The sequence below is a fragment of the Python bivittatus genome, unplaced genomic scaffold (assembly GCF_059951505.1).
Source record: "Python bivittatus isolate LINGU-HERP-01145 unplaced genomic scaffold, Pbiv_v1 ctg000610_np1212, whole genome shotgun sequence".
In the NCBI taxonomy this organism is placed as follows: Eukaryota; Metazoa; Chordata; class Lepidosauria; order Squamata; family Pythonidae; genus Python; species Python bivittatus.
The window spans coordinates 6,307,593-6,333,254 of NW_028277088.1; the positions used below are offsets into that span (position 1 = coordinate 6,307,593).

General features: G+C 39.7%; 1 protein-coding gene across 1 annotated transcript in view; it reads right to left on the reverse strand.

Moving 5' to 3' along the window:
• RHEB (Ras homolog, mTORC1 binding) overlaps positions 1-24,839 on the reverse strand; it is a 30,519-nt gene extending 5,680 nt beyond the window's left edge. Inside the window, exons 1-6 of the mRNA XM_088150061.1 lie at positions 24,570-24,839; positions 8,959-9,030; positions 4,547-4,614; positions 3,023-3,105; positions 224-280; positions 66-113 (exon numbers count right to left, since the gene is read on the reverse strand). Of these exons, the coding sequence (XP_088006187.1) occupies positions 66-113; positions 224-280; positions 3,023-3,105; positions 4,547-4,614; positions 8,959-9,030; positions 24,570-24,621 (380 nt within the window). The 5' untranslated portion in view covers positions 24,622-24,839. The remainder of the gene's footprint in view (positions 1-65; positions 114-223; positions 281-3,022; positions 3,106-4,546; positions 4,615-8,958; positions 9,031-24,569) is intronic.
• Between the last annotated feature and the right edge of the window lie 823 nt (positions 24,840-25,662).

Below are 25,662 nucleotides of genomic sequence, written 5' to 3' on the forward strand. Positions count from 1 at the left end.
ACCACATTTTAAGTTTAACAGGATTGCAGCAGAACCTTCATCGCTTTAAGGGAAATATTCAGTACCGTTCCATATGCAGGTCTTTCTTATTTCCAACCAACATAATGGGAATCCTGTGGAAGAAAAGACATACAACTCCTGTCAGAATTGAAGTGACTGCATGGAGAGTAATATGAAAATGAATAAACGAAACACGGAATGAAATGACTGCGTTGCTACTTACTGGACTTTCCCCACCATATCCAGTAACTTGCCATGGATAACTTTAATCACTTCAAAACTGCAAAATAAAAGGATGACATCATATCCAACAACCAAAGTTGCACTCCTAGCATTTCTACCCAGTCTAGAAATAGTTCTAAACAGATCAAATGACTCTATTAAACTCTTAGGGTGTCCATTTGCCTGGAAATAAATGTGCAAAAGAAGGGTGGTGTTTCTCTACTGTTCCACTTTCTCTCAGAACATTCCGTCTTTCCAGATGGCCAACTGAAACCTTCCAGGGTGACCGGGTCATTTCTGGAAGTGGGTCATCAGGAACAGGAAAAGGTTTGGTGATCCAGAGGTCCAGCCCCAAACCAGACTGGGAAAAAATTGGTCCATTTGGCACATGATCAGTGAAAATTTGCCAGTGATAACACTCTCATATAGGTACATTTGTAAATGATCAATTACTCTTTAACCCAGTTTATCCAAGGCAAGAAATGTTAGCTGGGCTGTGTATGAATTTGATTTTTTTAAATTGTTAAATCTCATAACAACTAAATACAATGTCTGCACATTCAAAATAAAGGGGCTGTTCTAGATGAATATTATTATTGTTCTTAAAATTTATATGCCGCCCAACTCCCGGCAAGTCTGGCTTTACCCACTGTTAAAAACATTTAAAAAGTTTAAAAACCAGCAACAATACAACAAACACAAAAACAAACAAAATGGCAAAGAAAACAAACCCAGACAGGAACAAGGGAAAGGAAGAAGAGAGTAATAATGCCAAGATGTAGCACGTCTCTATTTCAGAACTAGCAACTAGAAGACAGTGTACTGTCTGTACTGGGGAATAAGTAACTTGGCGTCTATGGGTGCTAAGAAACAAAAAAGAAATGGTCAAGTCTTACAAGAACCAGGCTCTGTCACGTGACCTTATGAGATTTCAGTCATTTTTAATTTAAAATGTTAGTACGTTTTATACATGTTTCTTAAGATTTTCAGAAAATACAGAAATTTTAAAAACCAGGTTTCTCTCATTTTCTAATTGGCTGCACAACGAGATGATGGTGCGTGCCCCCGAAGAGGCTGGGCATCCTTGGAGTTGGAAAGCCAGTGGCTTGCTAGCGAACAGCAGGCCGAGGCAGGAGTGGTGATCCCAAGCCCTAGCAAGGTCAGGTGGGGAGAGAACATATCTCAATATACGCTTGGCCGCTTAAGCCAAGGGCAGGCATTGTGGGGCCAAACATCCTTATGAAGCTAATCTTTGAAATCAATAAACAGATCTGCGAGAGCCACCACAGTAGGTAGTCTAAAGAAAGAAAAGGCTTTAGTGGAAAAAAGGTCACTGACACACAGAAGTCTCTCAAAAGTTTGCAGTGTATTAATTCGGAAACTAAAGATTACAGCATCACCACTTTTATAAAGGCTCAAACTAGCTGCAATACCAGAAGCCTATTTTAAACTTTTTTTTTTTTTTTAAACAAAAGCAAAAGATTTTCTATCCCCTGCAGCCAAGAACACACACATATGAGAAAGTGATAATTGAGTCCCATCAGATGAGGCACAATTCAAGCAAAGGAAATTTCCAGTGTGGGCAAATGCCTTGATACCAGTTCAGAAGCTGAGGTTATTCGGTCCGTTAACATTTTGTTCTCTGCTGCCCTGGACAGCGTGTCCCGTGCCAGTATCCCCAATAAGGAGGTCTGACTGAGTCTTAACTGCACTGCAAGTGAATGAAGTCTGCCTGCCTCCTTTTATATAGACAACCAGGCAGCTGTAGGTTGGAAATGCCCCAGTATAATCTTATATACATGAATGAACTGAAGGCAAAAAGCTTTATATCCAGAGCAATGGGATTTAGCGTCTCAAATTTTAACTGTCTTGAGAAAGGTTTCTCCTTCAGGCGGCAAAAAGAATAAATGCCAACTTAGGGGAGAATCAATTACCCCTTCCCTACTTGGTGCAAAGTGTAAGAAACAGGCCAGTAAGTTCCATTTTAAATGCCTGCACAATCATCGGATATTACTTGTTCCATCGTTTAATTTCTAAAATATATGGTATTTAAGATCATGGATAACCTCCAGACAACTCAGAACTCATGCACATGCAGTTTAGAAGAGCCTGCATTTTGACTATGAAGATCTCAGACTCCCATACTTCAAACATAAACAGTACTGTCAGTATTGTCCAAACTTGGCCACTTTAAGATGAGTGGACTTCAACTCCCAGAATTCCCCAGCCAGCCATGGAATTCTGGGAGATGAAGTCCACTCATCTTAAAGTGGCCAAGTTTGGACAACACTGAGTACTGTTAATCTGATTTGGTACATCAAAAATAGCAAAGCTGATATTACTGACTGAAAATAATTAAATCACTGAAGTGATTGTACTAACGATCTTTACTCAACTTATATCCTATCTTTATCATAAGTAGGTTTGAACAACTATTACTAATAGAATTAAACATATACACTAGAGAGCATAGGTATTGCTCTGATCACATATTTTTTCCCTGTAGCTAAATAGTGATAAAACTGGCTTCTTGATGGAAAGGCAGAGGATTATTGTTCCATGAAATACAATTCAGCTCTTCTTCGATTTCGGTTTCTTAGCCTTCCAGTGTCATATTCCTGTAAAGAGTAACTCAGTGCTGTACTTTTACAGTATTTATTTTAGCTCATGTGCTATGACTCCCCAGTGCAAGCTTATACAGCCAACAACAGCCTATAAAACAGGCATATTTTTGTGGAAAGATTGAAGCATAGATTGAAACAGCTCAAAATTAGGCAACAAAGATAGGAGTATAATTTACCTTTTTATTGATGTGACAGAATAAACAAGAATATAGCCATTAATGTCTATGGAATATGTCTGAGGAAATATGGAATATTCATCCTGTTGGAAGATAAAGCTTCATTTTAAAGTTCTGTAGCCACACACACTTATTGGTAATACCTCCTTTGACATGTAAGATTAAACACAATCATCACGTCACTGAAACACCATACATGAATGTACATGAACCGACATCTTTTCATAGCTCTTACACTCTCGGAATTCCATGCATAGCTGAAAAATTTCAATGCCTGTGCAAAGGTCAGCAAGAACTCCGTTGAAAATACAAGGCATAAAAGTGGCATTTATTGAGACAGCATGTACACATACTTATTTCAAGTTTATAACCAACAATTTTAATGAAATACTAAAGTGGAATGTAGTAATACTTAGCTTTAAATTTTTAAGTTGTTGTATTAAAGTTCAATACCACGAAGACTATTAAAATAAATGATTATGTTACTAGATCTACATTTTATCAATTTTTATATTTTGCATTGTTCAGAATGCAAAATCAGATAAACCATTTCAGTAACTTTATACATGCTCAATTGCATTATAAAGATTAAAAAAAAAAAACCTTCAGACTTCAGTTTATAGCAAACAGTAAGTCACTGCCAGAATGGACACACATAGTACTGTACAAAAGCTTTGCTCAAACAATAGTCTAAGTTCTAAAGATCTAAAGCTTAATCCTGCTGTTTATTATGATACATTTCCAAAATATAAGGTCACTCTATTTTGGTTGCCTTACTAACCAGTCCGAGCATCTTTCAGGGGTGTGGCCATTTACCACAGTATTCCCTTGACTGCCTATTGGGGACAGGCTTTGCCAATAGTACTTTTATTATAAGGTTATGGTAACAGAAACTTGCAAATCTGAGCCCCCCCCCTTTTATCTTCATGAGAACTATGGAAGATCCTGTGTGAGACATTTCTCAGGTTACAGTTCTGCCCTGGACTTGGGGTTTTTTTTATCTGACCGCAGTCTTGGTAGTGGCTCTTCCTCCTGTTCCTCAAGGCTATTCCTTCTTCCCATTACAAGATCAGACTAGCCCTTTTAGGATTCTAGTGAACTTGGAAGAGTTAAAATGGGGGGGACAGAGCTGAACATGAGGCCCAACTCTTATGTACTCACCTCCCTCCTTCCCAAACTCATATTTAGCGGGGACATCTGAAGAAGCAACGCCCATATGCTTGACTGAACAAAAGCACAGTGCTCCACATGCTCCAGGACTGCATGTGTTCAGATGTTCATGCTAAACAAAGGGAGATCAGGGAATGAAGAGGCAGGAGACAAGAATGGAAAGAGACAGATGGTGGAACCAGCATGTACCAGCCTCCTAACCATTGGGGTCTCCATATTACAATAGTGTGTGTGAAGAAGGCTACACTAAAAAGACTGAACCCATTTTATCATAACCGAGTTCTTCAAGCACATCAACTAATAATCATGCAATTTGAAAATATTAAAACCAGACTAACAGTCAAGATCACATACCTGTCCAGCTGTGTCAACTACCTGAAGATGGTATTCTTGCCCATTTACTGTAATCAGCTTTGTGAATGCTGGACAAATGAGAAAAGGGTGTTTTAATGTTTCAGATGCACAGTTCATTAAAATCATGCATTTGATAAGATACAGCATTAGTATTGATGTAAAACTACCTTAAGTTTCATGAGCAATGTTTTATGTTATTAAACAACTCCCCCAAAAACTTCAGTTATAACACCTCTGAGTTGACTTATTTAATAATGATGGAAAAAACAGACTTCATTAGAATCTGTATACAGGGCAAATACAAAACTAAAACCCAGCTGGACATTAAAAGTTCATTTCTAGTATACATTTCATTTTTGTAAAAATAATATAATTTCCCCAAAATAAACTACATTAAAAAGTTCACAGTGGATACAAACACAATATAAAGGCTTCAACTATCACACTGTACACTATTTCCATCAACGTACACTCAAGAATATAACCTACAATCAAGGGTTTTTTAGCTGCATTTGAGTTCATGCAAGACACTCTCTTTTTTCACAGAGACAGAAAAAGTAACTTTTTTGCAGTCCTTTTGCTCATACGCTATACTCAGAATTTGCAGGCTGCATTGGAATAATTTACGGCCCCCCTTTGCAAGAAGATGTCGGACTTGAGGGCTTTATGGTTCTTCTCAACTAGGAAATTATAAACAATATTTAATAAAGGGTTGACTCAATTATATTTTTAACTGGCTAAAATATACCTTTTTACCTTTACAAAATTAAAATCACATTAAAACTAATATTCTTGTTTCTCATATGAAAATGTGCCTCTTGCCTTGTAATTTTACTCAACGGCATTTAATAGATTGTACTTGATTACACATGAATTTAATTTCCTTAACCAATCAGAATCTTTAAAGTTAATTAAGTTCGGTAGCAGCAGGTTTCTAGACTTGAAATTCCATTCATGAATAGCATCTGCTGTCATTACGGCTGCCTGCCCCAATTTAGTACCCGCAGCTTACATATCCATCATCTAGGAAAATGCTTAGCACATGAATGCAGATTGTTCTAGTAGATGGAAGACAAAAAATGCAGCTTGCAGGATTTGAATACAAGTCTGACAGTGAATGCCTGTTGAAGCCAGTATTTTGTTATTCTAAATCAATCTCTGTTTTATAAAAAAATATGTTGAAATTATCTGCATATTCTACCTTTTATTTTTTCTTTTTATTAGTTTTTTCTTTTTGTTAAATAATTTTATTAAGAATTATAAATGAAAAGATTAAAAGCCAATACAAACTACAAACAGGAAAAAAAATACCAAAGAAAAAGAAGGGGGGGAGTGTGGTTCAGGAAAAAGAAAAAAGGAGAAAAAGAAAAAGAAAAAAGAAGTAACACCCCCCTTCATCCCAGCAAGTAGGAACAATTTTAATAGCTTATCACCTTCTCTAAACACAGCTTAATCTCTCTTCTCCCCATAGCTCATCTTTTATTTTTTTTCTATTGCAATCCAACTCATTCCAAATATCAGTCAAATCATTAGATATTCTATCAAGCAGCAATAGGAAATGGATAAAAATTCAAAATCTCCAGAGTTGAGAAACGTAAACACCATGTTAAATATTTATTGCTGAAGAATTAGCTACAGTACCAAGGCCATAGTTCTGAAGACCTTTGTACAGAGAAGGTCCTGCTGCAAGTGCTAACTTTAATCAAACCAGGATCATTGGGGAATTTTTCTACCAAGATCTCAGAAGCTTCCAGGCAGAGAGGATCATAATGCATTAGATACAGTACTGTACTTTGCAACAGACCTCAAATCAAGTTCACATTCCAAATTTTGAAGCATACAGTAATTACAAAACGGAATTTTTAAACTACCAAACTGAAACTTGTGTATTTCATGATATACATCCAGAATGAAGTCTCAAATATGAATATATTTTGATTACAGCCAAACTAGATTTGCTGCACTAGACAACTACAGAACTTTATAAGTTCCAGACTTGTTTTATAACCCTAAAGGGATCTTTGTTGTAGTACAATGAGATTTCGCTTTGGTTACTTCTGAACATATATAGGATTCACAGCCAACAATCATATTTGCAAATGTTTCAAATCTGAAACCAAGGAGGGAGGGAAGAAAACAGAAAAATACAAAGATTGACCTGGTTCTCTAAAATTACAACAATTAATATTTTACAGCCCAACACATTGTAGAACTCATACTTCTCATCTATAATGGAGTGTTAAATATGAGAAACAGCGTTCACATTTATATTTTTGAAACAAGGTTAAATAACCTTCAGAAATGTAATTGAAACTATAAGGTATAGTATTGTCCATGTGTGTACTGTACACACATATATAGTGTAATATATATGGGTGTGTGTGTGCATGTGTATATACAGGGTATACCAAAAGTCAGGCCCCACAGATAATTTATTATATGAATTACATTAAACATTCAGATTGGTTGTTATTTGTTTCTAAACACTTCCCTACTCGTTTGACACATGACCTTTGAACGTTCCTAAGGACAACAACAACATTTTTCAGGGAAATGAATGAATAAACGTATTGTGATTGGCCTATGGGGCCTGACGTTTGGTACACCCTGCTTGTGTGCGTACGTGTTTGTTGATAAGTGTGAATAGATAGTCTAGAACCAAATGATATATATTGGCATTTAATAAGAACATCTTCAGATACCCTTTTGAAGGGAGACAAAGTACCTTAGATGTATACAAACAAACTGCCATCCAGGTTTCCCTATCGTATTTAGCAATATAAAATTATAGCATATTTGTGATGTACAATTTTGGCCAAGACAGGTTAAAATTGAACATACAGTGTTAAAACTGAACTTGAACAACAATATTCTGAAAGAAGAAATAGAAACAATAGAAAATGTATTTTAATTCTAGGAGTTCTGTAATTAACTGAGCACCGATCTGGTTTACTTTATGTACGGATTAAATTTTAACAATATCACTATAAAATTCAAGAATATATATATATATTCACAGACTCTTATACATGCATTTAAGAAAGGCACTAAAGCTTGATTTAACTCTTAGACCCAATTGGTATTTAATTAGGGAATATCCAGAAGTTAACACTACAGGTCATTCAAGAAAGTAATGTATGTTTGTAATTTTAAGAAACAATATGATGTCTGAAATGGAAGAAAAAAAGAACACATAATATTTGGGAAGTGCTAAATCAGTAAAAATCTAGAGGTGGCTCCTAGGAAGGGCCTTCTCCAATTAAAAGGCTGCCAAGATAGGTTGGGACTGCTGGCTGGGGAGGATGGGTTTAAATGGCCCATACCTAGAAGGCAAAAAGACTGTTCTAGAAAAATACTGCAGCAACATGAGAGCAGTGTTTTTCTTGTAGCTGCATGTTTTATTTTTAAGGAATAAGAACAATGATTAAATGCTACAAAGTTAGCTATGTAAGAAATATTAATACAATATTTTTCATTTCTGTCTTCACTTGATAGCCAAATGTTTTAGGGGAAAGTTAAATGCAAACTGTTGTAAGTTCTGGTGTGGGTCTTCCGGGCTGTGTGGCCGTGTTCTTGAAGTTTTGTTTCCTGACGTTTTGCCAGCACCTGTGACCGGCATCTTCAGAGTGCAGGAGCACAGACAGGAGCAGTTCTCTCTGTGCCCAGGGTGATGTGACCCTTTTTGTGAGTATTTATAGAGATCTGAGGGGAGGGGGAAGGGGGGGATTGGGTGTGTGTGTGGGGGGTTGAGTTACTGAGTGGCTGCTTGTTTTGGTGTCAGAATCTGTGTGTATCTTCCTGGGGATTAGGCAGGGTTTTTTCTTCTATTGAATTGTTAACGAGGGGCTGCTGGGGGTGATTAGCAAGTTCATTGTATGAACTGTTCACACGTCCTGGTGGTTGAGCTGAGTTCATTGACCTTTTGCAGACTGTATTTTTCAGGACTGGTAGCCAGGTTTTGTTGATTTTTAGACTCTCCTCTTTTTTATTGAAACTGTGCTGGTGTTTGTGAATCTCAATGGCTTCCCAGTATAGCCTGGTATTGTGGCTGTTGGTGTTGTCTAGTATCCCCACCCCCCCAATCCCCCCCTTCCCCCCCCAGATCTCTATAAATACCCACAAAAAGGGTCACATCACCCTGGGCACAGAGAGAACTGCTCCTGTCTGTGCTCCTGCTCTCTGAAGATGCCAGTCACAGATGCTGGCGAAACGTCAGGAAACAAAACTTCCAGAACATGGCCACACAGCCCAGAAGATCCACACCAGCCATCATATGCCGGCCGTGAAAGCCTTCGACAATACATGTTGTAAGTTCTCTTTGGCAGAAAAAAAACATGATTCAGAAACTGACTGAAATTGGTTGAGGAAGAATTATTCTGATTTGTGCGGAGTAATAGTGCAGGATTACTTACTGTTCTCTATTGTAGGATCATATGAATCAACAAATTGGCCTTCCACAAACTGAATAGTCAAAGATGATTTCCCTATGAAGAAAGCAAAGTAAGTATTAAGAGTGCTGCACACTATACCCTAAGAACATTCTTTCCGACAGATTTTAGATTTTCAGCATCCTGAAAGAAATGGACTGAGATCTGAAAAGCTGACAGGCAATTCAGTCAATAAATATCTTTCATGGTTTGATTTAGTTTAGCTGAAGCATAAAGGAATGGCAATTTTATTATCCACACTTCAGATATTCTGAATCTTAGCAATACTTACAGACTATTTATTTATGTAGTTCTATCTATAACAGCCTTCTCCAGCTTGTTGTTCCCTCATTATACCCAGCAAACACAGCCAGGATTGGTTCAAATAATTTGGAGAGCACCAGGATAGGGTTGTCTGCTTTGGCTGACAGCAACTTTCTTAGAAGACTGTCATTCAGACCTACTTGAAGTTGCCATAGACTGAACTCAGGAGCTTCTGAATTCACAAACAGCTTTCTTAATATATGAAATATACCTAGGTAGTTTAAGGAAACACAATACATTCCTGAAATACCAGAGCAGAGATAGATACCCTAATCCCTGCTCCAAGTGAAATCGAAACGATCTACATGCCAGATGACTATAGCTTTCATTTCACAACAATTATTTCTAGAATTATAGTAACTGACCTGCTTGCATTGAGATCTTACGATTGTGGACAACAGGTATATTTTAAAACAATATATTTTGACCATCAACCAGAAATCAAATGTTTCTGTAATGAAGAACTGGCAATAACCTCAAATAATCCCATTCTCCACATGTTATTACAAGTCTCTCGGATAATTAGTTCAGTAGACACACTTAAGAGCAGGGCATCAACTGTTCTTTAACTCGAAGACCTATTATAATCAAGTGTTAAACCTATTCTTGAAGTTGAATCCTGAAAAGTTACATTTCCTAATGCTGTACTTTTTGCTGGGCAACACATAAGTTAATTACTGATTTCAAGATAGAGAAAAATGAAGCACTGTTAATACAATATGAAACAGAACCCCACCATCAATTTAGACACATGGAAAACTGTTTTAAGATTTAATTGTATCTTTTTGTTTACACTGCCCAACTTAACAAAATAGCTGAATTTCTGCTTTATATGTTATATACAATATCATCTTTAAACCATGACATGCAGGAGTATTTTCAGCCCAGGTTTACGTTTTTCTAAAATGAAGATAACGCTGAAGTCACATTAATAAGTAGTATTTCATCATAAAGCAAGAGTCATGGAGTAATAAGACTGAGCTTCCAAATTCAGTCGCTTATTTTTCCACTGTATACAGATATGTTTAAACTGTTACACTACAACCACTTTTCCAAGAGATCTGGAATGCACTAAAGATCCAACCTGGTACCATCCAGATGTGACTGCAATTCTCAGAACTTCCAGACAGTATGGCCAAATTTGGGGGGAGCTGCAGTTGTATCACATCTGGAAAGTGCCAGGATAGGAATACAGGTAGTCCTTGCTTACCAACCACTCCTTCAGTGACCGTTCGAAGTTACAACAATGCTGAAAAAGGAGATTTATGACTGGTCCTTGAAGTTGCAGCTATTGCAGTGTCCCTGTGGTCACGTGATTGTGATTTGAGTGCTTGGCAACTGGTGCACATTTACTACAGTTGCAGTGTCCTGAAATTCACATGATTGCCATTTGTGACCTTCACAGCCAATTTCTGACGAGCAAAGTCAACAGGGAAGTTGGCAAGAAATCGCAAGTGTGGTCACATGATGTTGCGCTTAACGACCATGGGTGATTCACTTAATGGCTGTAGCTGGAACTGACATAAATCAGTGCAATTACATGACATTTCATTTTCCAACTGCATTGCTTAGCAACGGAGTTGCTGGTCCCAACTGCGGTTGGTACGTGGGGACTACCTGTAGCTGATTGTAGAATCATAACTGGCATCAAGCTAGAGATGATCAGAACACTTAAAAAAAAACAATAACCAAAAACCAATAGGCACCTGGCACAGCCAATTTCTGACTGATCAATTTATTTTCATCCACAGGAACAACTGAAGTTAAAAACAAGCTAGGCACAGTACACCAAAGGTGACTTAAGATTTATCCTTGAATGAAATAAAGAAACTGTTAGAAGGTTGGGACATATAGGCATTTTATATATATATATATAGACATTTTAGATATTTGTAGACATTTTGGATATTTGGACATTTAGATGTTTTAAACACTTGCCTTTACCTGCTTGTGTAACATGAAGTAAAAGCAGGCCCAGCAATATGCCAATATTCCCTTTCCTGTATGTATGGTTGACCTCACAGTAATTGACCTTATTTAAATTATCAAAAGTGTTCAGATGACCCTTCACAAAGAGAGATAAGCGGTCCTGACCTTGTTTCTTAGGGATGTAGATCAGGACAGCGCCCGGTGAACAAGCAGAGTGATAAAGGATACTTTACATATGGCTGTAAACAATCAAGGTGATAGAAATTAGTTTATATACAAGAAGGGAGAATCTTAATCAGGACCAGAGAAAGGGGTCCTGGGTAAAGGGAGGAGTATGGATCAAGGTAACTGGCTTTGATTGGATATGAGGGTCATGACATCTTAATGTAGGTCTGAATGTAACGAAAGGTATATAATATGCTGTATGGCGGGGGTCCAGTGCAGCCACCCACCTAACTGCTTGCTGTCATTGCTTCTGCACTTGGGTGAAGAATAAATCTCCTAACTTCATGCAATTCATCAGTGTCTTTACTCCCGGCTCAGAAACAGACTTGGTAAGATAACTTTTTCTTCCAACAAAACTTATGGAAAGAAAAATTTAAGGCTGTTTTAAACTCTGCAGTGCCATGATTCTTTAAGATAGTAAATAAGTTTGGCTGACATGCCCCATCATGAATAAAACTCATCAATATCACTAATCAGCTCAGCCCTAGTAAATTTAAGATTATTCCTCACAAAAAGGAACAGTTAATTTGTGTGCAATCTCCACCTTCCCTTTCTTTCAGCATAGGATTGCCAACTCCAACTGAATCCAGTCCTGGAGATTTCCTCCTTCCCAGGATCTTTGGGCGTGGAGCAAACTTACAGAACTCACAAGGTCAGGACTAACCTCCATCCTCAGACCAGAGATGTTCAAGCAGCACAAATGAAACACCAAAAGTGTTGCTATTTGAAGGGAGCTGGAGGAAAATCAGGTCAACCATCCATCACAGATACTAACATGAAACCACCTCCACAGCAAGAACAGGCCGAAGTCTTTACACAGATATAAATGTGTATAATATTTTTGTCTGCACCATGTTGGATAGTATGCAAGTAACAACTACAATAATAATAGTGTAAATATCCCAAAATATATGAAACTAACAATAACTAATGATGGTACAATAGAGATGAGAAAACCCCCCCAGAAAGTATAGATTAATTTACTCATTCTCTTTAGGCTATATAAATATTTCTCATGCAAAATTGGGCAAGGAGGATACTGCCCTTAACCTGCATTACCTCTTCAATCTCTGCCAAATAGGGAAAGCTCAGTTAAAGGTTTTCTGGGTGGGAGAACTTTTTTTAGTACCAGCCATTGGTTTCTTTTTAACCTGGCATTTAAGACCTTGTTGTCTTGTTAGCCTTTATGTATCTGTAGCAGCAGCAGCAGCAGCAACATCATCATCATCATCATCATCATCTCCTCCATCATTATCATCATCATCATCATCATCATCATCATCATCATCATCATCATCTCCTTCTTTTCCAAAAGCAAGATACAAGCATAAGCCCTGGAACATTCAAATTCCAGTTCTGGTGGCTGCAAACCCTTTAAATTTGCACATGACGCCTCTAGAAGATTGCAACTAGCTGTTTGAAAAGCCTAATCTCAAATATATAGATGACCATTTCAGATGAATGTTCAACATACAGTTTTCAATACTGATACTGCTTATTTAAAGAATTCACAGAAAAACTTCAAGGCAAATCAAAAAAGAGATTTTACTTACTTAAAAAAACTGACTAATTTCTTTCTTACCTTGTACAGGGTTGTTTTGTTAGTAAAGGAAGTTCCTGTTTTATCTGAAAGAATGGAAGGTGGAAAAGGGGAGACTGAACAGAAATATGCACTACCTATCAGTTTCATTAAAACATGCATAGAAACACAAAATATATCGCACCTTCATTCAAAGAACAGTTCAGCAGAAATTTATGTCTGGCTTGAAGTTTGGTTTAGACCAGTGTTTTTCAAACTTGGCAATGTTAAGATGTGTAGACTTCAACTTCCAGAATTCCCGAGCCAGCATTTGAAAAACACTGGTTTAGACCAATGTTTATGCCGATCGAAATATAAAACCCTTTTTTTCAGGTGCTATTTCCTCCTCCTTCACGGGATCATTGATCATGCTAATCAGTTTTCTTCTTCAACTCACAGTTCTTGGTAACATTAGGGCACATATTTAAGCAATCAACATACAGAATCCAAACAATACATATATTAAAGTCAGGATCAACATTTTATGCATAAAACTGCACTGTGTGTAGGACCTGAAACATGTTGCAATCACAATTGTAAAAGAATGCAGTTGTTGGAAAAATTGGAGGAGAAACAGCGATAATTTAGAACCTCTGACATTATATAGGTTGTATTATTCAAAACCAAATGAACCAAATTAGAATAATTGAAAAAGAATACCAACCCTGCATAATGCCAGTTATACGACATTCATGCTTCCAGTTCCTTGCTAACAAAATGTGGGCATGCAAATTGCACCCTCAGCTACAATTCAGAACTGACCAACTGGCACTAGAATAGATGATAACATTATAAAATTATAATAAAGTAAAATTACTGGCACTATTGTGCCTGCCTACTTTCCATTTTGAGTGGGAAGAAGAGAAGAACACGGGATCTTTAAGTTGGAAATGTTCGCTTGTACCAAATCATTGGCATAGTTTGCGTTCATATGAAGCTGCCATCTGTGAGTGAAAACTGGAACAGTCTCAAAGTCGCTTTAATTCAATATCTTGTAAATAAATTGCCCTCTAGACTATTCCTCCCAACCGGATGCCTTCAAGGCATATTGGAATCCAGCCCAAATCTAGTGCCTACAAAGCTGCTGGGAATAATTTTTCTAGAATCCCCAGCCAGCACAGCCAGCTGGAAATCAAGTGATCATCTAAAAAACAAAAAATTGAATGATGGAATACTAGGAATACCTTCTCAAGCTTCTGAAACAAAGACAGGATATAAAACTAAAAAATAAGTAGTATACACCTGAACGGCTCCAGGTTGGAGAACTGGAGAAGGTTAAGGGAAGGATACTATATTCATTTAGGGATATCTGCGATGGTTCAGTTAAATATCATTTTGAAAACAATAGTGGGGAAAGGGGAGGCTACTAGAACCAGAGTTTAATTTTTAGTTTGCACAGTTTAGATATGTATGCCCGTTCCTATTAAATCAGCAGTGATTCTCAACATTTCATATCTTAGTCTCATTAATCACACATGTCACCCAAGAATGAAACTTATAAGTTTACAGGCACTCTGTTATGGTACTTACAGGTAATCCTCGCTTTTGTTCAGCGACCATTCGAAGTTATGATGGCACTGAACAAAGGGACTTACAAGCTGACTTGAAGTTACGGTGATCTGGGCCCTTGACAATTGGATTGCCCTTACAACTGGTTGCCGAGCACCCTGCGATCATGTGATCGCCATTTGCAATCTTCCCTCCCGCCTGCCAGAAAAGCAAACGGGGAAGCTGGCAGGGAAGGCTGCATGCCGCTGTCGCCTACCGAGAGAACTCCCTCTTCTCTCTGAGGGCTGCCTGAAAAAGTTCTGTGCCAAAATCCAAGCAGGATTTTGGGACGGGGCATTTTCAGGGAGCCCTGAAAACCTTTGTGCTGAAATCGAAGCAGGATTTTGGCATGGGGCATTTTCAGGCAGCTGCCAAAATCCTGCTTCGATTTCAGCACAAAGCCGAAACAGGCAGCCCCCAAAGCTCCACGTGCTAAACTTCCACTCATGCGCCCCTCCCTCCTATGCACCCCCTTGCTCCCTCCTCCACCCGCTCCTTCCCCCATCCTGTGTGGCTGTAAATCCTGCTCGGATTTCGGCACAAAGGTTTTTCAGGCAGCCCCCATGGGGTGTTTAGCGAACAGAGCTTTGGGGGCTGCCTAAAAAAGCTTTGTGCTGAAAATCCAAGCAGGATTTTCAACCACAGAGGATAGGAGAGGGAGCGGGTAGGGGAGGGAGCGAGGGGGTGCATGGGAGGGTCAGGTCAGTTGACATGATTGTGGGAAGCCAGCAGGAAGTTGCCTCACCTAACGACCAGGGCATTCACTTAACAACCGGGACTGCCAGGATTATGGTTGCTAAACGATGTGGTCACGTGATGTTTCACCTAACGACTTCATTGCTTAGCAACGAAAATTCCAGTCCCAATTGTGGTCATTTGGAGAGGACTACCTGTGTTATTTATAGTACAGGTATTCCTCATTGAACAACCACTTGTTCAGCAACTGTTTGAAGTTATGATGGCGCTCAATGAGTCCACACAGTTGTGGCCAACGCAGGATCCCTGCAGTCACATGACTGCCATTTGGGCACTTGGCAACTGGCTCACAATTACGATGGTTGCAGCATCCCACGGTCACATGACCACCATTTGTGACCTTCACTGGCAGTCTCTGACAAGCAAAGTCAACGGGGAAGCCAGCAGGAGGTGCAAATGGTAATCACGTGACCGTGGGACGCTGCAACTGTGCGGGATTCGCCAGATGACAGCAACGGGGACTGCTGCAACTGTCATCATAAGTCAGCACGGTCAACTCTGAGTGGTGCAATTCTTACATATTTTTGTACACTGCAGCAATCTTTTTTTTTTTCTTGAACCAGCAGCCTGATTTTCTTCTTATTACTCAAACACATTTTTTGTTCCTTACACAAAAGAAGGGAGTAGAGAAGAGAAATAATTTTGGCACCAGTATCACATTGCTCACTTTCAATACCAACAGAAACTTCATATAGGAAATTTCTAAACTTGAAATTACTTTTTTGTTTCAAAATAATGAATATATATATCAGCATTCCCCAACTGCATTAGGACTGAAACTTCCAGAATTTATAGCCAGAATGTCTTCCAGTTCCAAAAGTTGGAAGTACCAAGTTGGAGAAGGCTGCTATACATGCTTAATTATAAAAAAAACCCCTGTTTTATATAATCCCTCTGCCTATAATTCTTGAAATTTTAATTAACAGCTGTTTAAAAATTTGCAAAGAAGAATCTCAGGTCACCTTTAAACACACATTGCTAGCTGGGAACTCTGTGAGTTGAAGACCATATCCAGATGGCACTGGAGTATTTATGAAATAGTTATATTCTTTAACCTCTCATTACTTATTTGTTTAGATAGATTTTTAAGAAGTTTTGTAATAGCCAGAAACAACACCATTGTATCCCATCTGCTGTTTTCCATTTTTAAAGTGATGGGAGAGGCAAGCAAAAGAGCAAATAACAACAATGGAAGAGGCAGGACAAGCTTAAAATATACTTCCATCATCATGTTATATTTATTTATGTAATTTGTATGCCACTTCAGTTTCTACATAATGGAAGCATTAAGAATGCAATGAATACTTCCAAGTTTGGTCTAATTTTGTCATCACTAATACAATATTCTAACCTTACTGGAAACTCATGAGCTACCCCATTTCTATCACTATATATCATAAGCCAAACACGTGATTTTGCCCTATTCATAATTTCCAGTGCACTCATGTTGCTACTTTAAAATACACCCTAAGACAATTTTACTTCTAGCAAAGCTCTTTCTATAATTATAGTTATCATCCCCTATCCAAATACGATGAGACTACACTGGCCTTCTAGCCCCAATCTACCAATACAAAATTTCTGTTACACTTTTTTGGAAGATACACTGCATGTGATTCTTACAACTCCAAAATGTAGACAAAAGCTCTTCAGAAGAAAGACTAAGAGTACAATCCAGAAACTTAAAAAGTTCCAGTATTATAATTTAATAAAACAGTTCTCAAAATATTCAGAATATATGTATTAGAAAAGTAAATCTGGAAGATGTGCTTTGGATGTTATTCCAAAGAGGTGCTTCAGGGTACGGAATGTGTGGGAGATGAATGCAGCACCTGTTTGCAACCGAGGACATTATGGTCCTCCTCTGAAAAAGCATTTCCAAATTATTTCCAACATTCTTCACACCCCTATTATTTATTAGCACTGCCTCCTGCTCATGGAAAATGTTTGTCTTGAAGACTTTAGTGACTTTCCCAAATCTCTTTATTGTCATTGATATCAATGAGACTTAAGTGTGACTAACTTACTCTGCATTTAACCCCTTATCTGCAAATACAACAGATTGTGCCCTGGAAGTCCTGCCAAAATGTTTAGAATTTGTCATGGTTTTGCAGAAACAAAATCTGGAATGTTTTGGTTATTCTAGGTTTTATCTGAAAACAAAATCCAGAGGGATCTTAGAGAGATTTAATGGACTGGGTAAAGCAAGACTGACACGCTATGTTCCCTCTTTCCCTTCTTCCTCTACATGGTCTGAGTACTGGCCATCCACCCTCTGACTCTCCCAGTGTCCTTCCTGCTCTCCTCCCCCCCCCCCGCTGCTGCCAAAGTTTGTACAGCCATCACCAAGAAAATCCCTCATCCTTAGCCTTTTTCTGCTTTTACGCCCTCAACCACTTCTGCCCAGAATAGTTGTTTTGCTTTGTACTCGGAACCAAACAGCCCTGTATCGTTCCATATATGGATCAAAACATCGAAAACCCAAATGTTGGTTTCTACATACACCATCCTAAATTAGCTGTTCTGAACATGAAATGGTTCATGCACAGAATGTCTGGTATACACCTATAAGACAGCTTTAAATCCAGAAGAAGCTGATGGAAGCAAGGAGAGAGAATTTGGTGTAGTGGCTAAAGTGCTGGGCTAGAAACTGAGCGGCCATGAGTTCTAGTCCTCTCTCAGGCATGAAGCTGGCTGGGTGACTTTGGGACAGCCTAACACACAAGAGGCAGGAGTATTAGGTATGTATGCTGCCTTTTGACCAAATAAAGGCAGGATTAAAATCTGATAAACAAATACTGTGCAAAGTATAATACTAATATTATTTGAGATTTCTTTTTGAGATCTGGCATTTTTATGAAGTTGTCAATAGAATTATAGGCACTCGATGGACCAAAATGCAGATAATACTTTTGAACCTTATTTTTACTGAAACCTCTCTCTCTCAATGTATCAAGGCCAGGATACAGAGCACTGTCTCTAGGCATGTCTAGAGTGATTTTAATATTGTTAACAGATCAACATGGCATATTACAAATTGCTTTGGGGAAAAAAATCTTTGCATTCCTGAAAGTACTTTGCCATGTTCTGTCAGGACTGTTGTGAGAAATAAAAGTCCAACACTCAAACAAATAAAAGAAGACCCCTTTCTTTATAGAAAAATGCCCTCTCTATAAATCTAACATTTTACAGGCAAGCAGGCACACAGAGGTTCCTAATTTATGTCCTTTGGATATTCTAGTTTTCTATATAATGATAAACGGCTGAACCAAAACTTACTATTTCAATAATCTATTCAATGTGCTTGCTAGACCAAAATCAAACTAAGATTAAGCCTCATCACATTCTGCTGTACACTCTCAGTATAATCTGGGAGATGCCTAACTTGATTTTCATAAAAATACAAGCTTTCTGTTTTACACAGAACACAATATAGGAGGAATTTCAAACGAAGTGCAATATATTCACCAGTCAAGGTCACTCATACAGAACAGAGTTGCAAAGTTGTATTATGGAAAATATAAACTGAAATAGGCAAGGAAGCTAAAGGCTTTTGGCTTACAATATTCTATGTAGTCCTGAGCAATCCAATTTTCATATTATTTTTTCCTGCAAAAATATTTAAAATGAGTGAGTGCAATTCATCCTCAAAACAGCACTCATACACATTTTTAAAATTCACCAAACTGAAATATCAGTATTATGTTGATTTGACTGTATCAGATAGCTTCCTTATTGGAGCCAGATATACCAAGACTGTCCACAGCACAGTGATCCAGGGTTTAATTACAACAGAGTCTATATCTGTAAGTTATGCAGCCCACTTAGAGAAACTAATCTGTATATAAACACAATTAGAGCAGAAACATCTTACTGATGGGACAAAGCATATTAAAGGTGCTGTTTAAGTAATCAAGCACTTCTGAAAGTGAGATCAAAAATAGCAAATGCATACAGGCAATTCAAGAGTTAATTCTAGCACAGTGTCCTTAGACAACCCTTTCCATAGCTCAATATTACAGTTAGGAATACTGCCTCTAGTGCTTACTGCTACCACTTACAAGTTCACTGCAGTAAGATTTGCCACTAGGCAGGCAGGCAGGCAGGCAGGCAGGCAGGCAGGCAGGCAGGCAGGCAGGCAGGCAGGCAGGCAGGCAGGCAGGCAGGCATAAAATGAAGCTTTTAATTAAAGTTGGCATTTTAGACTACTATTGAGGAACAGCCAACATGCTTAACAGCACGATCTGGACTCTAGCACTATGGGAATCCAGTGTAAAGCCCTTACAAACAAAAAAGTAATGTTTTAAGTTACGCTGAGCTACTATTTTAGTTTCATTATTAAAGATTTGGCAACTCTGCAAAATATAGCTATGTATCACAAGTGTTTTTCCTAAAAATGTATCTAATGCTTCATGAATTATCCACAGCATTAGAATAATTAAAACATGAAACACAATGAGGCAGCAAAATGAACACATTGTCAGAATTGACATACAGTACTCCAAGAGGATTTGATTATACGAATTCTTCCTTCATGGAACAAATTTGTTTCCACCCAACTCCCCTCTATAAATCAAATCTATATCCAGTTCATCTTAATTGTGTTTGTATGCATTTTTTTTAATCATTAAGGGTAAGTTTCATTCAGAGTGTTCTGTGGACTATTTTCGGATCATGGCTGAAGCACATTAATAATCAAACTAATCTTATAGGACAGGTATTTTGAGGATCTCTAATGTTTCAATGAATAATCATAAAAAAACCTTCCAGATTTAGATTCCAGATCTATCCATTGCTCATCAGATATTTTATTTTCTCACTGTAAGAGCTTTCTCACTTTGCAGTCTCTCTAGTTTATTTCCCACATGAGAAAACTATTTTGCGTCTCCAGATTAATTTCTCTCCATAATGGCTAAATATATGTAGCACAAATTCTGGTGTTTATTTAGAGCCATTGATAAATATTTATTTTCCCAATTTTCCCAATAAAGGTGGCTGCCTTTATTCTGTTTTTTCCATTGCAGGTTCCATCTCTTTGTGTCCTTGGAGAGCAAGTATGGAAGAGAGGAAAGAAGGAGATAGAATACAAGTGAGCATATAGATGGTATATATTTTTTTAACTGAAGGGTTTCTGACCCTCCCCAATGATAATTATTGTCACAGCACAGCAGGAATTGCCAATCTGTTTCACTAAAACTGCATCATTTTGATTCTTATTGCTATATTACATTTTTATCGACCATTCCTGTAGAACTGAAAGAGAACACACAAAGATCTTCCCCTCATTTTATCCCCATAAGAAACTTCTGAGGTAGACTGAGATGAAAAATGCTGATTGGTCATTCAGTAAGCATTTAACAGAGTCTCAATCAAACTACTTAACCACTGGTTCTCCACATTTCCATCAGAGTTTGCTAAGAAAAGGAAAAGGATTCGCTAAATAATGACTCTAAGTAACTCAAGAGCCTTGTCTCCACAACATAAACAGCTAGTCCCCGGGTTAAGAATGCCTGGTTTCACTAGGATGACCCATAGTTAAGAGAGGAGCCTACTGTAGCAAAATTCAAGTTAAATACGCAATGATTCAAGTTAAATACACAATGGTTCGGGTTCATTACACAATATTACTTATACAGTATTATACAATAATATTGTTCTGGCTTCCATACAAATTCGACTTAAGGACAGACCTTTGGAACGGAACTCGTTCTTAAACTGGGGACTACCTGTATGCTAACTGATTCAGAACTATATACAGTAGGACTGAGCAATTATTTGGTAGATATTAATAAAATAATTGAGCCTACTTCAAAGAGGAAATCTGTACTTTTTGCCACAGTTCAAATGTGTTGAAATTACCTATCTATTTATAACAAATATAAAAATGCAGCTTGACTTTACATATACTTTAACTCTCATATACTCATCTCACTCTCAGTACTTGAGACCAAACCCTCCTATTCAAAGATGCACTTACTTACTGCAAGATAAAATTCCTACAAATGGAATTTGTAATTTAACACAAATTATTCTGACTTTTACCTCTCTTCTTTCCATATTATATAATAAACACAGATAAGGCATCTAAAAAGCTTACGGTGACACTGCTAATCACTTTACCTTTGAGACTTTCTCCTTACTTTCCATGGAAATTACTTGATTTCAGACAACACACTATTATGCAACTCTCCAATTGTACATATTACAGATGCAGCTGCCCAAGCCTGTCTCTGTGCCTTGCTGGACTTTGAATCTATTCTCTGATTCACCTTCTTCTATAACATCACTCTGTTTACAATAGAACAAATATGTAAAGAATGTCAATCACTCCATGTTTAAAGTTCTTTAAAGCCCTTAAAGGCAAATGAGAGAAAACAGACAGCACATCTTTAAAGCAGGATTCAGTTTAGCTTTTAATCATCTGGGATAGAATTTATTACAATGATTCTCTCTCAGGAATGAATGGCAGGTAGGTGGATGAAGGGACATTTCATAGTATTTGTTATTTTTCAGTAAAACTGAAAAACTGTATAGTTGATTTACGTTAGGAGAACTTCAATAAGCATGCAGTTATTTCACATGAAGGCAAACCAAGTATCGACACCAAGCATAAGCTTCAGAAGAGATTACAGCCAAATATAGCTCCCTAAGAAATATGCTGTACAATACATATAAAAATGGCAAGTACTTGCTACTTACACTTCATTTTGTAAGTCTATATTTGCAAAACATCACAAATACCAAGGCTTTAACTATGCAGTGTTTTCCAGCCCTAAAATAATTGACTTCCATATTCTATACATCTTAACCAATATTTTTAAAATTAACACATTTATCTGAATAACACTGAACATCCACTCTAGTTGATCATTAGCCTGTTCCTGAATCCCCCAGCACCCTCACAGAATTCTGAGAAGGGTCTCTGCCTTCAAAACCATTCACAAATGCAATTACCTGGAAAAGCTTTGTGGTCACCAATAGCAACTAGGTGATCACATCTCTCCAATGCAAGAAAATGTACATTACTATTATTCAGTATGTTCTATCAACTGCATGTTTAAATACAATAGCCAATGAAGAAATATGCACGCACAGAACACACTTTATATTTACCTGTTATGCCAATTAGTGGAAATAATGAGAAACAAGACAAACTGCAAAGTGTTCACATTCCATGTTCCAGCAAATCTAACTTTATTGTCACATAATCCAAGAGGACTACTTTCTAGTCTACCATTCATATTTTAACTTCTGATTCTGCACTTAGTTTATCAGTAGCAGTTAGGAGATTGTACGGGCTACAGAATAAATGTAAATTTTCTGTCTAGTTGAGCTTGCTTCCTGCTGACTTCCCGGAAATATCCAAATAGTTTTCTTGACAACATAAGGGAAATAGTCGCCCACTGCTTTCTTACTCTTCCTGGTGGTCTCTCAAGCAAGTCCTAATCAGCCAACCCCTGGCTAGAGATCAGTCCCGGTAGACTAGATGTGTGGGTCAAGTTCAAATCCCCATTCAGCCAGAAAGGAAATTCATTAGGTAATTTTGCACCAGTTACTTTCTTCCAGCCTAACCTACTGCAGGAAATTATTGCAGGAAAAAAAATTGAGGTTGGAGGAGAAGAACTAATTATGTTGCCTTGAGCTTCTTGGAGAAAAGTCAAAATACAAATACCAAACCATAACAGTACTGCAATTCTGTAACCTCCCCATGTTACAGTTTATTATTTATTTATTGGATTTTTTTTAACCTGCTGCAATCTAATTTGACTCTCAACAGTTTATGAATAAACATCAGCTTCCAACAATCAGGATCCAAGAGAATTAGGAGGGCCACAAAAAAGGGGCTCAGGGACTACAAATTGAACCTCTTTGTTCCTTGGCCTGAAAGTTAGGATTCTGATGTTGGAAAGCAAACATGGGAAAACCTAGTCTTCCTGAATTAGATCGCTTGCAGGATTTCCCCAATTGTGTACAACTGCACAGCTTTACACACATCAGCATTTATCCCTGTATTTCAAGGGACAACAATGCAGCCTCATTCAACTTCAGAACTCTGAGTAGGCAGGTGGCAATGGAAATGAAACTGGCCACTGAGGTTAGAAAGAGAAAGAGCGGAACCCTTGTCCACATTTAACCCAGGCAGTGGAATGCACAAATGGCCTTCCTCATGGGATTGCTGCTGGAAAACTGGAAATAGCTTTCCTAAAGCATCACTTTCACTTTTGTGGCATGCCAAACTCTGTTCACGGTCATGAATTTGTAATCCCTGTCCCACGGTTTTGAACCAAGAAAACTCTCTTACTCCAAGCATACCTGCATAACTTAATACTAACAAAGCCAAGCTGTATGAACGACACAACTTAAAAGTCACATTTCATTTATATTTATTTCCCTGCGAAACTCAACATAGTATTTTGATCCTTAGCCAGCTCAAAGCATCAGCTTAATTTTTACGGCTGAACGAAAAAAAGGGCGGACCAAAAGCCCAAGCCACCTTGACACCGAGACACACAAACACACACAGCAACAAAAGCACGTAATGTGTGTTGTAATTTGAGGAAGCAAAACAAAAGGTTGCGTAACCCGCAGTAACCCTTTCCCCGCCGTTTGCACCATCCACACCGAAAGGGCCGTTCCCTCCCACCCAACTCAGCTGAAAGTTTTATGGCGGCCGTAAAAGGCGGCTGGGTTTTTCTCTGAGGCAGCGAAAGTCGCGGGGAGCGAACGAGCCCTTCGCAACCTCCACCCAAAGATGCGGGCGAGGAGAGGCGGCTCCGCCGATCCTGAGCGCCCCCAACTCCGCTGGTCAAAAGGCGAGCTCGGGGCGCCAGGCTGAAGCCCGTCAGGGCGGCGACGACCCTCGGCGGCGCGTTCCGGGGAGCGGAGCGAGCAGCTCTGCTTGTCACGGGCTCCGCTCCCGCCCAGAAAGGCCCTTTCAATCGGCTCTGCCGAGGCGGGAAATGCAAACGCCGCTCGGGCGGGGGCGACCGGGCGGCGGCGCACCGACCTCGGTACCCGACCGGAGCGGGGAGGACGTCGGCGGCTCCTCCAGGACGGCCTGCGGTCCGCCACGCGCGCCGGCCGACAGGGCGGGACAGGCCCGGCCGGTTCCACGGCGCCTCCGCACCTGCCGGCGCCGGGCTCGGAACGGGAAGGCCTCGCCCGCCCCCCCGCCGCCGGGCGAAGCGAGGGAAGGGCCCGCGGATCACCCCGGCCGCCTCAGGGCGGGACTCACCGACGCTCCGGTAGCCCAGGATGGCGATCTTACGGGACTTGGACGGCGGCATCTTGACCCCGCCGGGCCCCGAACCGCATCAAGGGCTCTGGTGGGGGCGACGCGGCGGCAGAGCAGGGAAGAAGGGCGGGCGCCGAGGCTGCTGACGGGCGGCGAGGATCCGCGCGGGACTCCCGGGCGGGTTGTCTGAGGGACGCGACGGCGGCCGCTTCGCTCACGTGACGACAACCGCCATCCTCCTCGGCCCCGCCCGCCCGCGCGCGCGCACTTTCACTTCCACTCCCCATTTGCCCGCCCGGGTTCCCCCGGCGCGGGGACGCCCCCGGAAGGGGGCGGGGAGAAGGCGACGGCTCTGCCCATTGGCCGAGCGGAGGCGCTCGCTTGCCCTGGAAATTTCGCGGCGTCATTGCCCTCGGAAGATTGCCCCGCCCAACTGCTGGAGTCCCTCCTCCTCCGCCTCCTCCTCGCGCTCGTGGGATGCATGTTCCCCACCCTCTTGTCTATTGATTCTCTCCCCGATGCTTCAGCTATTGGCTGAGGAGGGGCGAGAAGGGCGGGGCCGCGGGGGCTGCGTCCTTCTGATTGGTAGGCGGCGGCAGGGCGGGATTGCGCGAGGACAAAAGGGCGCGTATGTTCCTCGTGCGTGCAGGAGTTATTCTCGAAATGTTCTCAGGGCGAGTGGTGGGCGGGGATGCTGGAATTCGCGGGGAAGTGGAAACACCGCTTAAGAGCCTGTTTCCTAAACAGATGATGGATGGCGGTGGTTTTTCTCACGCCTTAAATACAGTTTAAACCAGTGTTTCTCAACCTTGGTAACTTTAAGATGTGTGGATTCTGGGAGCTGAATTCCCCCATCTTTAAGTTGCTGAGCTGGCTGGGGAATTCTGGGAATTGAAGTCCACACATTGTAAAATTGCTAACGTTGAGAAAGGCTGTTTAAACCTACCTTGGAAATGTTCCCATTGAAAACCTCTTTTTGGGATTGTATTTTTCAAGAAAAAGGGCCTGTTTCAGGATGAGGGCTGTGGTTTTCCTTGGAAAGGCATGGGGGGGGCGATCTCGAAAAGATATGCTGCCCCAGAAGAAAAGCAGA